Below are 16,125 nucleotides of genomic sequence, written 5' to 3'. Positions count from 1 at the left end.
ATTGTGTGAATGTAGAATGCTTGTGTTTTTTGGTAAAGAATGTGTGGTTGGCCTCGACCAAAGGTTGTTGGTCGATTTGGGCCTACCGTATGATGCATTCTTTTTCTTTCGTTTATCTTCTATCGTTCGTAAGTTTGACCATATTGTCTTTTCAATTGGTTCCTATTGAAGATCGACCTCTCCTTTTGATTTTTGAACTCGAGTATTTGTTCGCTCATGTCCTTAACCTTTGGCACTTCTCTTTTTTGGGAGAGTTTCGAATAAGTCTCTTGTTTTTTTTGGGTCTTTGCAAGAGGATTCTTAGCCTAGATATATTTCATCTGCATCTAAAATTGTCTGATTGGCTCTAATACCAAATGGATAAGGCAACCATAATCCTCAGCTCAATGATCCAAGCTTTTGTTGAAGTAAGAACCTTGAATCAAAATAATTAACACTCCTTATACACGAAATTTGAATCAAACAAGAGATAAGACAAGAATTAGATTACCCTCTTACGATAAAATATCTAGAAACAAGATTTGGAACCTTGTTCTAAATTGAGTCACTCCACAATCGAATTTGATCGAGGCTTGATTGTACTCGAATTTTTAAGAGAAACTCTCAATTTGAGATCTAAATTACATTCATCCATGAATCTCTTAGCGTTGGATCATGTAATTGGAACATCCAACAATGGCCAGTAGGCATCAATTTGATTTTTTTTTTTTTTTTTTGTAATGTATGATTTTTTGTTGTGATCGTATTCATTTAAGATATGATTCACATTTACATGTTTTTCCTCCTCGAATGTAATGCGCACATTTAATCAACAAACTATTTTCTTTTCTTGAAAGAGTTAAAATTCAAACAAGGTAATGCGCTTAACATTCCCGTGATGACAACAATAAAATTTATTTGAAAAAGTAAATAGCGAGACTTGCAAAAATAAATAAAACTACACACTAATTCAAATATTAAAATTAATACAAAGAATTGATGAAGTGTAACATATGTTTAGAGTAAGATGAATAACTGCACTAAAAAAAAGTTTCATATGATCCCTTTTCCTTTTTTACTTGGATGAAAAAAAACTCGACTGAAATAACATCATATGAATTAGGAGAACCGATAGTGTTCGCCCCTACTTAAAGCCGATCATAGGTTAGCTTCCGCCTCTTTGCTAAGGCCAAGGATAAGAAACTGAGTTATTTCTTCTCAATTTCTTCCCCTCTTTTTTATTCTATAGTTTGACCTTTTCGTGGCGTTTGGATTTCATGATTTTTAATAATTTGTAGACATTTAAAAGAAATGGCCCTAAAAGACAAATAAATAAATATATATATGTTTGTTGAGACTTGGAAGAGGCATAGGGATGGACGTGTGGGCAAGAGAAAAGCATCTCTAGGGCTCGAGAGGAATGGAATCCAAAGCATATGTTATGAGAAAATAGTAAATGAAAATAAATAAATTAATTAATTAGCGACTGAAATGAAGAAGGGAGAGTAAAGGCGTAATTTAATGGGAGCATGATATGCAATGGGTCAGTTTAGAGAGGGAGAGCGGGCAGCATGATTGTGTTAACCCAACGCCAACAAAACAAGGGCAGCACCACCACGTTGATGAATAAAACAACCCTAATTTTAGGGGTCTATTACTCATAATGCAAATCAAGTATTTTTTATTTTTTTTAATTTTAATTTTAATTCATCCAACAAAAAGAAAAAAAAAAGAAAAAGAAAAAGAAAAAAAGGGAATTGATTGGGTGTGCCACGAGGCACGTGACTGTAAAATGATATAGAATGAGTGAGGGGAGGAGCGGGTTCACGTGCGAGAGGATTTGGACCACCTTCACCAAAACAAACGCCACCTCCAATTAATTTAACCAAACACCAAAGCGCTCCTCTTCTTCTATTCCACAATGTGTCACACTGTCACCCACTCCATCTTACATATATATTTTAATTATTTCACAACCTTATACTATAATTTATAATATATACTTTTTAATATCATATATTATATGGATATTTGTGTTCCACTCCTCAAATTTCCAACTTCCATGAGTATTTGTATGTAAGAATCAATAATAGACATGGGCCGTATATCTTTAATTTGATTCATAAAGTCAAACGAAGAGAATCTTATGTATTTAATTACATTTTATTATTGTTTCTTTTAATTACACAAATTTGTTAGCTCATCAAGGTAGGTAGGTGAGAGTAATTATGTTTAAATAGATGTGGTCTAATTTTCATTTAAATTTGAAAAATCTTTCGTAAATAACTGACTATATATTAAAATTTTAAAAATTAGAAAAAAAAATTATAATTTCGGTCAACAATAGACTTGATTATGGACCTATGAATTATTAAACTATAAAATGTACTCTGGTAGTGTCATTAATGTTGAGGAGGCATATAGGTGCATATTGAGAGAACAATTATTATGGCTGGAAAATCTCTCAACCCATAAAGAAAATGGGTTGAAACTCGTATACGTGTATTTTTATATTTATATTAAAGTACGTTTATAATGAATTATTACTGAAGGTAGAGAAGGCTTTCTTAGCTCGTAAATTTGAGTTAGGATACGTTTGGTGGGTCTGTTTCCGATAGCTAGCGAAAGATCCGGGTGTGTTGTTTATGGGTTTGGTTTGGTTTAGAAGTTTGGGGAAATTTAGTAATGCTACACATTAGTGAAGTTAATGTGTGAATGATAGTGATTCAATTTTTGTGTTGAATTAAAAGGGTTTTAAAAAAGCCATGTTGTTTGTGGGGTTAGCGTTGTGTTGCTGCCGTGGAGACCCATTATACAACGAGAGCTTGATGTGGCCATGTGGGTTATAGCTTCAAGAGCAAGCCAATTATTTTTTGTTTCCTTTTCTTTTATATTTCAATCATAAATATTAACAAAATATTACAAATTATTTCCAAGGGTTTTCTGATTTTTAATACCCAGATTTTGTCACATAAATGCAATTAAACTTTAGGGTTTTTTTTTTTTTTTCCTCCCAAATTACACCACATTTGTAACCCTAAAGTTTCATCTTTATCAAAAATTTCTTGAATAGTCCTCAAAAAGAAAGGGGCACTCAAATCATATTCGAGATTCGATGTATTACCTTTCCCAAAAGTTCAAAATCTAATAGAGAGGGAGAGAATCCACAAAAAGGTTAGCGCATCCATTGGGCCTTTTGATTCTAACAATTTGGGCCCAAATTTCTCAATAGCCCATATCACTAGCCTTCTAATAGCCCACTTTAGCTATGCTATAGTCGTGATAGTTTGAATGTGTGATGTCCCAGGTTAGTTTGAAGGTGTGATGTCCTAGGTTGGTTGGGGAGAAGAACAAACCACCATTTATAAGGGTGTGAAAACCTTCTCCTAGTAGACGCGTTTTAAAGTCTTGAGGGGAAGCTCGAAAGGGAAAGTCCAAAGAGGACAATATCTGCTAGCGGTGGATCTGGGTCGTTACAAATGGTATCATCTGGGTCGTTACAAATGGTATCAAAGCTAGACACCGGACAACGTGCCAGTCTTCTCGCTGTTCCCCGAAAGGGGGGGGGGAGACATGAGGCAGTGTGCCAGTAAGGATGCTGGGCCCCGAAGGGGGGTGGATTGTGATGTCCCACATTGGTTGGGGAGGAGAATAAATCACCATTTATAAGGGGTGTGTGGAAACCTTCCCTAGTAGACGCGTTATGGGTTTTAAAGCCTTGAGGGGAAGCCCAAGGGAGGACAATATCGGCTAACGGTGAATCTGGGTCGTTACAAAATGATTACCGCATCGACAACATGGATTTACAAGTAAAGAATACTATCTCTGTTGGTATCAAACATTTTAGACGAACCAAAAGTAAAGCCATGAGTATTGATGCTCAAAATGGGATAATATCATACAATTTGTGGAGAGTCCTAATATTCTCCCTCGTTGTTTACTCAACTACGTTAATCGAAAACTAATCATGAGTCAACTTTACCATCAAATTTTTAACCTCGAGAAATGGGGATGATAATTTTTTTTTTTTAAACTTTTTTACTCTCTCTCAAAGTTACCGGAAGTTGAAAATGCGAAGGTTCATGGAACGGACATGACAAAAGTCAACGGTCAAATTAAGAAATACATTTATTGACACAAAAAAACCATCGTGGCGTTAGAAATAAGCAGCGGGAAATTATAATGACCATTGAATTATTTGTAAAAGTGGTAGGACCTAAGTACGTTCGTGGGTAGGGGAAAATTTCCAATCCTACGTGGAACTTTGTCAGAGGTAAGCGGAAACACGCATACTTCCACGTAAGATCCATATCATTGTCATGCCAGAGTGTCCACGTATTAACAGACGAATCATCTTCGATGCCTTTCTAATTTTAAGTAAATTCCTATTCTCTGGCAACCGCGTCCAACATTTTCAGATTCACATTTAAACCTGATTATCTCTCTCATATCACCTCTCTCTCTCTCTCTCTTTCTATCGCAACGTTGTGGAGTTTTTAGAAGACGGTTACCGGCGGACGCCATTTTTTGGTTGGTTTCTGCAAGCGTATACAGGGGCGCTATTTCGCAAGGTCAGTAATCTCTCTGCTTTTCTTCATTAATCGCGGTTTGTAGGTGAAACTGTTTTACGTTTCTGTTTTCGATTTATTGGATTGTCTGAAGAGGAGAAAGATTGATATAGGGTTGTTCATTTTCCGTACGGATGCTTGATTTTTGTATTTCCCCCTTGCTTCGATCGTCCTGAATATGAATGTTACACACACACACACTTAAGCTTCGATTTCGTTGTCATTCCAGTTTAGATTAACCAAATCCCGGTAGCGAAATCGCTTTTCGCTTTCCGGAATCGGATCGGGCACACCTTTTCTTTTTCTTTTTTTTTGTCCTTCTTCATGTTTTTAATTGTTTTGAGCTGCCATCAATTTTCTGAAATGTATATTCATCGTTGAGAAGATCAGATTGAAAGAACCGGGAGATAATCTATTATCTTGTCAAAACCGTGACTGTTTGATTAATTTGTTGAAATTCAGATATCCAAGTGCGTTATTTCAGTGTCTGTTCTATTATCTTGTCAAAACCGTGACTGTTCGATTAATTTGTTGAAATTCAGATATCCAAGTGCGTTATTTCAGTGTCTGTTCTATTATCTTGTCAAAACCGTGACTGTTTGATTAATTTGTTGAAATTCAGATATCCAAGTGCGTTATTTCAGTGTCTGTCTTGCTAGATTACTTAACGGGTAAGAACTCTCATCATCCTGAACTGTGCAATATTTAATTGATATCCATTTACCGATATTAGAAAATGCATTTATTATATTCTCTTTAACTTTCCAAATTCACAGGTTTAGGGTTTTTTAAAGTAAATTAATGGAGAATACAAAAAATATTTGCAATGATTTAATCTCAGCCAAGGCAAACACCATCCCAATGCCACCTCCATTGCCTAAATCTGCAATCAGTAGTCATCTGCAGAAGGGCTTGGTTTCAAGTGAATCCTTGCAAAGGGGATACAGCTGCGTTTCCACTGCACTACGAGACCGCTGGGACAGCCTCTTTGACGAAGCCTATGGAGCAGATGTTACTATCCATACAGATCATGGTGGCATTGTATATGCACATGCCTATGTCCTCGTAAGTTGTTTTAATCCCACCATTTCATAACCTACAAGAAGTGACCTGCCATTTTTATTTTTAGAGATGTGCTAGGTTAAACATGGTATCCATTTATATTAAGATGAAATGTTTGGAAATTTTGAATCTGCTGACTGAAAAGCATGAAGGTCATTGCCATACTATCCTAGTTCAACAAGTGATTCGGTTCTCTTCTGTAATTTTCCTGCAGGGCATGGCTTCTCCTGTGATGAAAGGCATGTTAAAGCAATCAAAAACGTCTGGTAGGAAGCTGTCGATCTCAATCCATGGAGTTCCACCTGATTGCGTTAAAGCATTTGTTAGATATCTTTACTCATGCAGGTAATGCTTTTCTTGTACTGTTTCATGATTTGATCGTTAATGTAGATCAAAAAAGTCTGAGGGAATGTTGATTTGGTTGTGTTTTCTGATTTATTGGCACATTTGATTTCAGATACGAGAAGGAAGATATGGAGGAATTTGTAATGCCTCTGCTGGTGCTGTCACATGTATATGTAGTTCCCCAGCTGAAGAGAGAGTGTGAGAGGCAACTGGGTCGTGGTTTGTTAACACTTGAAAATGTTGTAGATGTTTTCCAACTTGCATTACTGAGTGATGCTCCCCATCTCAGCCTACTTTGCCACCGTATGATCCTAAAGAACTTCAAAACCGTTTCTGCCACCGAAGCTTGGCAATCAATGCGGCAAAGCCACCCTGTTCTTGAAAAGGAACTTCTTGAATCTTTAATTGAGGAAGACAATGTAATTCCACACCTCTGTCTCTCTTGATATTAGAAACCATGTCTAACTACTAAAAGAGCTCTTTCTCTAAACCAATCATTCAAATTTTACTTTCAGAAGCAAAAGAAAAGAGAGAAGAAAAAGAATGAAAGGCAGATCTATTTGGAGCTATTTGAGGCAATGGAGGCTCTTGTTCATATATGTAGAGATGGTTGTCGCACAATTGGCCCACACGACAAAGACTTCAAGGTGAACCAGCCGCCATGTAAATACGCAGCCTGCAAGGGGCTGGAGTTGCTTATCCGCCACTTTGCAGGCTGCAAACTAAGAGCCCCTGGTGGTTGTACCCAATGCAAGAGAATGTGGCAACTCTTGGAGTTGCACTCTCATCTTTGTGCAGATTCTAGTCTCTGTAGAGTCCCTTTGTGCAGGTAATTTTTATCCAAATCTGTCTCCTCTTTTTCCGTCTTCCTTGACTTTTAGCTGTTAATCTTTGTAAAAGAAGTGTTGAATTCAACCAATGAGAATGTCCCGTGATTTCAGGAATTTCAAGGACAGGATTAGAAAACTGGGCAGGAAAAATGAAATGAAATGGAGATTGTTAGTAAAGAAGATTCTGAGGACGAAGGGAGTAGCAAGAACACCATTTTTTTTTACGACAGAAACCATATCTATATGAGGGGGCAAAAACCCTGTATTCTTCTTGAATAACCAAATTCATTCATTCTGTAAATTTTTCTTCTTCTTTTGACTGCCCAATTGTATTCCTTGTACATCACAGATCAAGAAATGAGATCAAAATTTACTTGGTACATATCTTGGTATCATCTGTTTGCCTCAAAAAGTTGAAGAATTAAATGACTAAGCAAAGTGAACTCTTCTTCCAACTAAAATAACAATGAAACAGACAACCTCGGTTTTCTTAAACAATGTCCAACTTGGATCTCTTGGGAGGTAGAAATTTTTTTGGATCTCGAGGAGATCATTATTGTGTCGTTGGAGGAGGTGGAGGTGGAGGTGGAGGTGGAGGTGGAGGTGGCGGCGACGCCGCCGGCCGTCGGTAGTCCTGTTTTATCAACGATTCCTGTAAATAAGGTAGTGGAGAAGTTCCTTGGGCGTGAACAATGGGCGAGCCGTAGCGAGTTTCCTTTTTGCTTCTAGGAAAAATGCCTCCGCCGTAGGAAACTGCCGCCGTCCACTCCGGCGTGTGAAACACTGTTTCTCGGCTATCGTCGTCGGACAATGTCGTCTCAAATGATGGGTTTCCGATCTGCTGGTGGGGGAGAGGAGGCAGTGGATGCAACTCAGGGCTAAGAAGACGAGAATCCCATTTCTTCACAGAATCTACCCTGCGCTGCGCCGGAGATTCATCTAGACCATTTACACCCTTCGGCTCGACGCTCGAGCACGACCTCTGTTCCATGGTTCCGAAATTCAAGAAACTCGATTGTGGAATCCCAGAATCGGCCCGAAAACTCAAGCAACGTTCCTTGTCGACGAGCATCCGAGACTTGCACCGGTACTTAATCCGCTGCCGATACAGAAAGAAGGCAAGCGCCGAGAGCATTCCCAGAGTCACAATCGCAACGGAGCATACAATGCCCATAGTTTTGATTGGTTTAAAAGACTGTTGAGCAGATGACGGTAGATTAGGCATAGAGACATTCGAAGGAGCAGGCGTAGGCTGGTCGGAATTTGCAGACCCCCCCGGTGGCGGCGGTGACACGAATGTTGCGGGATCCAATGGCTGGTGCAGACTTCTTCTTCGACTATCGCCATTGACGCGAGGATCAATGAAAAGAAGAAACAATTGCAGACTGAGAAAGAAGATGAAGTTTAAAGCTATCATGGCGAATAACTGCGGTTTCTCTTCGTCTCCTCTTCGCGATGATTCAGAAATCAGAACTGCAAAAGTCAGATTAAAAAAACCTTTTCATTCTTATTAGGTCTATTTTTCCTAAATAATCTCGAATTTACAAAAAATTAAAATTTGTAATTACTTAATATTTTATTAATTTAATTTAAATTTTAATTCATTTTTTAAAGTTTTGAATTTGCCAAAAACAGAAGTTAAATTCCAATAAAAATGTAATTGAGCGTCAATTTTTTAAAACTTTTAAATATATTAATAATTAATTAGATATAAAATTAAAAAAGTAACTATTTTGAATTTACAAATTTCAAATTTGAAAATACATATTAAATAAGATATAACTGTAATAATGATTGATGTATGAACTCATGGTAAAACAATAATTATACACAATTCATTAAAAAAAAAAAAAACATGTACATAATTAAAATAATGCACGTTTGAATTTTTCTTTTTGTGGGTTATTAATTATAGAAAATAACAAAAAATGGATTTGGTAATTTTGTGCAATCTCCTCCGAAGCCACGTGGGATGTTAGTAGGCTCATCAAAATTGAAATTGAATTTGTAATATGAACTGATTGAAGAGCTTATGGAAGAACGTGCGCCTTTATTTTATTCACAAATGACAACTTCACAGTTATAAATAAATATTTTATTAAATCGTTGAACATAAAAATAAATTTAAAAAATCAAAAAAGAATAGTTTAGATCATAGATGGACCGTGACATGAATATAAAAACTTTATACTAATTTCAAAGCTTCAGATTCTTTCATGCTTAATGTAACCGTTTGTGATTGTTAGCCCAGTTTTTGACGGTTGGAGGCCCAACATTGTTAGCCCAGTTAAGAACATAGACATTGAGGACCAACCTCTTGTTCTTAAAACATTCTCAGATAGTTTTTAGTTCATTCTCAGATGGTTGGAAGAGGAGTCTCAAGTTCGCTAATTAAGAAATTGATCATGGATTTTCAAGTAAAGTCATGAGGCTTTATGCTCAAAGCAACCCGGAAAGGGTCGCAGCTCAGCAACATCAAAGGCCCCGGGTTCTTCAAACGCACAACAAACCGAATCAACTTGCTTATACTTTAATCATCAATCACCAACTTAATGTCTGTATTTCATTAAATAGTTAATTGCAATTTGCAAATAAATAATCAAGCCTTTTTGCTTTATTAACGCATGTCATAAATTAATTTTATATATATAAAAATTGGGTTGCATATTTTATTACTGGTTGAACGGATTAAGACATTATATACTCATTGAATTGACTTTGTCGTTATACTGTTTATCATTAATATATTCTCTACATTTACCAGTTATTGTTAAGATTTTTGGGCATCATATTTTATTTTATAATGCATGCGTATGAAATACTTGTAGCGTAAAAATTTAATAAATTTTTTCGGAAGAATTTTTGGGAGAGTTTCGGGAGGGAGATCCAAAAGACGTAGTTATATCATATCTTATATTTGGCAACCAAGTTTGAATTTGAGTAAAACTACAATATTAATGTTAAGTCAAGTCAAATTAATATTATAGAACACTACATTTTCCTACTTTATGTTTATGTTTATGTTTTCTTTTGTTGAAACGTGGAGTGTTGGGTTTTGATATTTGATGTATTAATAATTATATGAAAAAAAATGGGGAAATGGATTGAGGGGTGGGATATAAAAACCTTATCCAAATATCATTTTCAAGCATATAGTGGCGTTGGGAGAAAAGGTGGGTGTGGGTTGTGGCTGTGCCTGTGCCTGTGTCTGCGCCTGCGCCCTTTACTCCCAATATCCATCAATTTTGTTATCTTAACCAAATCTTACTTTATGAATCATATCCATTTTCATGCTTTCCTCGACATAATTCTACTTTTAATTAATCAATGAGAGAGAGGGCCCACATCAAGCTCAAGGTTGCGCTCTATCGGGCTATTGCTGGCTATGCATTTGGTATCAACTTCAAAAGGAAATGGGTCATAAAAGTGGCCTTCATTTACAACAAAATTTGAAATTTCAAGGGAGATAGACAGCAAAAACAAAGTCAAACAAAAAAAAATATATATATATATATATAAAGGTTAGGGATATATTCTCTTTTACGATAAAAACCCATTTCTATGATCTTTTTCCTTTCCTTTCCTTTCACTTTCCCAATCTCCTCCTTCTAATCCTTCTAGAACTCTCTGGGGTCGACGAAAATGGACAACCCAGGTGGTGATTTGGTCCAATCACCCACAGAGCCGTCGCTGAAATCCTCCGTTAGGCGTCTGATGCACCAAAGATCCTCCTCGCACGACAGCATTTTCCAGTGCGGAATCGCGGCTCTGACACGCTCTCTAGCTGACACCTCCGTAGCCACAACCCCACACCCTTTCTCCTTCGCCAGGTTATGAGCGTACCCACAAAGCGTCTTCACCATCCTCCCAGCCTCGGGCCCTTCTCCGCCCAGTCCGTACAGAAAGTGGAGCCCAAACGGCTTAAACAGCTCCGGCACCGACGGCAGTCTTAACCAAGGAAACGCCCTGTCCAACACGCGTGTCGTCCTCGCAAGAGTCCGCTTCACCAGCGACACTCCACGTACTTGTAGCCTGAACACGTCATTGCAATTCCAGACGCTAAGAACCGCCCAGGAGTGGGGTGGATTAAGTAAAAACCGGTCCGAGCCGGGCCACGTGTCGTGGGTATAAACGCCACGTGGGATAGCAAGGAAGGTACCGAGAGTGAGGTGGTTGTTGAGAATAGAGTCAATGTCGCGAGGAAAAAACTCAGTGGTGGAGAAACGGGAGCGATAGAGAATCTCAGCGTCTGAACGTGAAAGTGGGAGGATGGTGACGCGTTGGGACAAGGGGAGTGGGTGGGCGAAAACGGGATTGACAAGGATGGCCGGTGTACGGAACTTGGAGTAGCCGCATTTTTCGGTGAACAGATTAACTGACGCCACGTTGTCTTTTTCCGTTGCTATGTACGAATACTCCGCACCATTCTCTCTGAACCACTCCTCCATTTTCTTCACCAGTTTCAACCCAATTCCCATTCTCCTGAAAAACCGCAATCCGTTATCAATACATCAATCTATATATACACATATATATATACACACACACACACACACACACACACACACCACCACCACCACCACCACGTACCGGTGAGCGGGAGAGACGCGGAGGCCTAAGATGTAGGCGAGTTTAGTGTAAACAGGGACGTATTTTGTAGGGTGATCGGCAGGGACGGCTTTGGGAGTGCGGGAGAGTTTTTTGCCACATGTAACGGTTTTGATGCAGCCTCTAATCATTCCAAGTATGTCGTCGTGGTCGGCCGTGGCTGCCACCTGTTGGAACGGCCATAATGATGATTGCATTAATTGAAGTTTGTTTGTTATAAGAGAGAGAAAGGGGGGGAAATTGAAAGAAGAGAAAAATACCAGCATGAGGAAAGCAGGGGAGTTGCGGACCCTGCAAATTGGGTCACCCAAGAGATCAGTGAAAAGACATAGTTTGCCGCTTGGCCCGACTTCGCACCTTCTCTCCACATCTTCCACTCCCACACAATCCTTACTCGCATCGAACTCTCTAATTACTATCTTTTTTACCATTTCTTCTTCTGATGGATTCAAACAGAAGGAATAAGAACGCATGCAGGTGGGTGTGGGTGGGTGTGAATTAGGAGACGAAACAGAGGAGGGTTTATATAGCGGGACGGCTCCTCCCTTCACTGTTATTTGGCAGTGGCAGCCTTTTCAAGGCCCCCAACCTCATTCATTATCCAAATAATAATATTAATACCAAACAAACCGCAACAAAGGGGGTTCCAAATTTTAGACCATCCGGGGGGGTTTTTATAACCCCAATTTGAAATTTTTGTGAAATGAAAACCAAATTCATTTGCCTTTTACAAATATAATTTTTTTAAAAACAGGGTTTGATGTTCTCAATTTCTACACAGATATAATTTTTTTATTTATTTATAAAATATAAAATAAAAGAAGAGGACGAGGAGTGTTTAAATACCTGAAGATCACCCCTTTACCACCCTTTTTCTATTTAATAATTATTTAATTCTCCTGTTTTGTTTATTTTTAAGAGGGAAGAGGAAATTATTAACTAAATTACCGAAGCAGTTAAAAAGAATTAGGTAAGTAAATTCGGAATGCAATGGATATGGTGTTGGTGTTCATGTGATGAGCATGATGATGCTACAAAATTTCTCAACCAAATATCGCAATCATCGTGACCCTTCTCCTCCTCATCATCAACGGCTCCGATTTTGCCACCACAAAAGATGCCTACATTTCATTTTTAAGGACACCTACCATACATTTCCCTTTCAAAAACTGCCACCGCAGCCCTACACATTATGTCAGCTGCCCTTCGCCTCTGCACACAATTTTAATTTTAATTTATTTATTCTTCTAAATGCTGTAGGAGAGGAGCATGGTGGGGTGATGAATTGGCCGGGCATGTAACCGCTCTGCCCTCCCCATTTTCGTAATGGCAAAACTGTAATTACCTCCAAACAACGAGTGGGAGGCTGCCACGTCACTCTTAATTCAATTACCTATTAATTATCCAATCATTTTGGGAATAATTAATTCGGTAAACTCCATTTTGAACCGGTTTGGTGGGCCATGCAGAGTGAATGACCCCCAACTCCTCCCAAATTTCCGACCATTTTAATAATAATAATATTGATTAAAATTTAATGTTCATAATTTCTCCAAAACTTTGGTTAAAATGATATGATAATGGATGTGTGTTGACCCGTTATGGAGGTACATGCTTTCAAACATGAACCCATTTTGTTTTTATTGTGAAACAACAAGTAAATTACCAAGAAGCTCACTATAAGAATTTTAAAATTAAAATATATATTAAAAAAAAATTATAATATTTAGGTTGGAAGCTTCTTCATGGGTACCTCGAAATTTGCAGCTACACCCTCGTACGTGTAATTAATTATAGCCCATTAAGCTCCCACTCAAAAGATTTACACCAAAATTCATCGCATAATCTAATTAAACAATAATTATCATAATTTAAATAATAATAATAATAATGACCCAGAAAGTAATGGGAATGAATACAAAGAATGTAGGTATGTATATATAATATAAGGAAATATTAGATGTAACAAAAAAGGAAGTAGGGCCTAGAAATAGATATTCATTGATGTTGAATGTACCATATGGTACATTCTAAGTACACTTCTAAATTACATTCTCTTTTCTATTTTGTTTCTTTCACAAATATATCATTTTCCATGTTTGAAATTTTAGAAAAATAATCTAAATGAATACGTGACCAAAATTTATATTTGATCGTAAAATTTAATAATATATATTATCATAGATCGAGTTATACGTAGAGTCTAGGGTTTAGGGTTTAGGTACAAAATAAAATATATGGAGCTGGTCTTCTCCTCCAACTGTTGCATTATGTCTCATTGTCTGCCATTAATTTATCATAATCTTATTTTTTTAATACAATAATTAAATTTGAGGGTCAAATTTATAGATCCAACGACCAAGCCAAGTGAAGCAACAATATACACTGTATCCAAAACTATATTTTAATTTAGTTTAATCTATTCCTAACGATAATCAGAGTAAGATGATAATTAGATTGTGTTAATTATGATTAATGAAATTAAGAATCTAATGAGGGATCATAGTATATATTTTTAAATTTTTTAAAAAGGGATATAATAATAATAATAATAATAATAATAATAATAATAATAATATATATGGTTGGAATTAGAGAGTGGGGCCATAGAGGGGATTATTGATAAATATAGAAACAGTAGGTCCCAAAACAAATATAAAAAAAAAATTTTAAAAAAAAAAAAAAACATTGAAAAATTCTCCCAACCATATGATTTTAATGTTGGAAAAGAAATAAATAAAGTAATAATGAAGAAATGTGGTGGTGGTGGTGAAGAAGAAGAAGAATAAGAAGAAGAAGATGGGTGTTGGACAGTTTTGATGTTAACTTAAGATGTTTGCATCCAAACATAAACAATGCAAAACAGTTAAGGGACAAAAGGAAAACACAATTTCCTCGGCAAAAATCTATGCTACGGATCTTGTTTCCCTTCCCCCCCTTCTTAAACCTACCCCACACAACTCCCTTTTCATCCTCCTCGATCGTCTAATGGCCCCGAACATTCTTCTATAACATACTCATATTGATGAAACTATCCGGCGTGCTTTATTCTCACTCACATGTATCTTAGAAACATTCATGAGAGGTCATCCAACTTAGAACTGTTTTAAGAAAAACACGCTTGACTATGGAGTTTCTATGGTTGAGCTACCGAAAAGAAAATTGCACATTATTAGTATAGGTTATGACTTTCAGTTCTTTTAAGTGTTCCTTAGTTATTCTATCCTCGATTTCGTTCAAATATGGTATCGATTCATTCGTGTACTCCTCTTTTACTTGGGCGTCACAATATGATTAAAAATGAATGATGAGATACTGACCATGACATTCAAAAATAATGTTCATTTTTTCTTTCTAAACTAAGTGAAGTGAGTTTGATATCAGATCATGCGTAACAGCCCAAGTCCACTGTTAGTAAATATTGTCTGTTTTAGCTCGTTACATATCATCATTAGTCTTACGGTTTTAAAATGTGTCTATTAGAGAGAGATTTCCACACTTTTATACGAAATGTTTCATTCCCGGTCAAATGGGTCTGTGACACTAATTTCAAAAGTAATGTGAGGGATGTAGGGCCGCATCCAAACATCAAAATCTTAATAATATTAAGCGATGTTTGGTTGTTGGATTTGACGAGGAGTAAAGGTTTAGGGTTATTTTTAAACAATAATGAGGCAATAATGTGTACAACAACGTGGATGAGTTGAATTAAAATATAGTAAAGCAAGGGAACATGTTGACTGTAATGTTGGAAAATGTCAATTGATTTGATTAGTCAAATGTAATCAAAACATAAGCAATGCCTGTGGTGTGGCTCGAGGAACACACACACATATATATATACAAAAACATGACAATTATATGATATGGGATTTTAATTACTCAATTAGTTTGATTATTTAAGAACATGGAGAGCTTAAATTTAGACATTAGAAGTGAGGGGGGGACATAGCATTGTAAAAATGGTAAAAAAAAAAGAAGCGATATGACGCATATGGTGCGGTTAAGGAGGTGTCATTTGTGAGGTTTGTTGTTAAGAAATGAATTTTATTGGTGTTAAGAAATGAATTTTATTGGTATTAAGAAATGAATTTTATTGGTATTAAGAAATGAATTTTATTGGTATTAAGAAATGAAATGTATGGTAAGAGGGCGACAGTTTGATGCGCCCATCCCTCACCCAAATCCCAAATATTCAGCTTTTTGTCTCCCTTTCTCTTTCAGCTTTCATACCCATATCTTCTTCTTCTTCTTCTTCTTCTTCTTCTTCTTCTTCTTCCTCTGCTTCTGATATGACCTTTCATGGCTCACCCTTTCATGACAGGTGAACTGCATGCCAATTTTCAAAACCCTTCTCTCTCTTCATTAATTTCCTTCTTCCTTATCTTATCCTCTGCATGCCACCACTTTACTACAAACCTTCCAATTTCCGAATCAAAACAAACCCACCGTGGTTTACTCACTTTCAACGTCACTCACCCATCACTGCGCCCGGTTGAATGTCGGTGAGAAGTATCTCCATTGGAATGAGGTCTTTTGAAAAAGCAGAGCTTATACTCAAAGTGGACAATATCATACCATTGTGGAGAGTTGTGTTCATCTAATATAGTATCAGAGTCATGCCCTTAAACTTACCCATGTCAATAGAATCCTCAAATATCGAATAAAAGTATTGTGAGCCTCGAAGGCATAGTAAAAAAATGACTAACACTAAAAAAAAAAAAAAAAAAAAA

The 16,125-nt window shown here is 36.9% G+C and overlaps 2 protein-coding genes across 3 annotated transcripts; one reads left to right on the top strand and one right to left on the bottom strand.

The window, feature by feature from the left end:
* The first annotated feature begins 4,376 nt into the window (after positions 1-4,376).
* On the top strand, positions 4,377-7,166 carry LOC111463595 (BTB/POZ and TAZ domain-containing protein 4-like). 2 transcript variants are annotated; one of them, XM_023107596.1, is made up of 7 exons: positions 4,377-4,550; positions 5,170-5,218; positions 5,324-5,612; positions 5,824-5,954; positions 6,067-6,373; positions 6,470-6,783; positions 6,896-7,166. In XM_023107596.1, exons 3-7 carry the CDS (start codon positions 5,349-5,351, stop codon positions 7,029-7,031), a joined length of 1,152 nt encoding a protein of 383 aa, XP_022963364.1. In that variant the 5' UTR covers positions 4,377-4,550; positions 5,170-5,218; positions 5,324-5,348; the 3' UTR covers positions 7,032-7,166. The 2 variants fall into 2 exon arrangements, with proteins under 2 accessions (XP_022963364.1, XP_022963365.1); XM_023107597.1 differs by lacking the exon at positions 5,170-5,218.
* A 3,105-nt stretch (positions 7,167-10,271) lies between these two features.
* LOC111463421 (probable N-acetyltransferase HLS1) lies at positions 10,272-12,163 on the bottom strand. The gene is made up of 3 exons (XM_023107353.1): positions 11,653-12,163; positions 11,375-11,559; positions 10,272-11,266 (listed from the first exon to the last, which is right to left on the bottom strand). Exons 1-3 carry the CDS (start codon positions 11,863-11,865, stop codon positions 10,402-10,404), a joined length of 1,263 nt encoding a protein of 420 aa, XP_022963121.1. The 5' UTR covers positions 11,866-12,163; the 3' UTR covers positions 10,272-10,401.
* Between the last annotated feature and the right edge of the window lie 3,962 nt (positions 12,164-16,125).

Source organism: Cucurbita moschata, unplaced genomic scaffold, assembly GCF_002738365.1.
Source record: "Cucurbita moschata cultivar Rifu unplaced genomic scaffold, Cmos_1.0 Cmo_Scf00028, whole genome shotgun sequence".
Lineage (NCBI taxonomy): Eukaryota > Viridiplantae > Streptophyta > Magnoliopsida > Cucurbitales > Cucurbitaceae > Cucurbita > Cucurbita moschata.
This window is presented reverse-complemented; position numbering and strand designations above follow the sequence as displayed.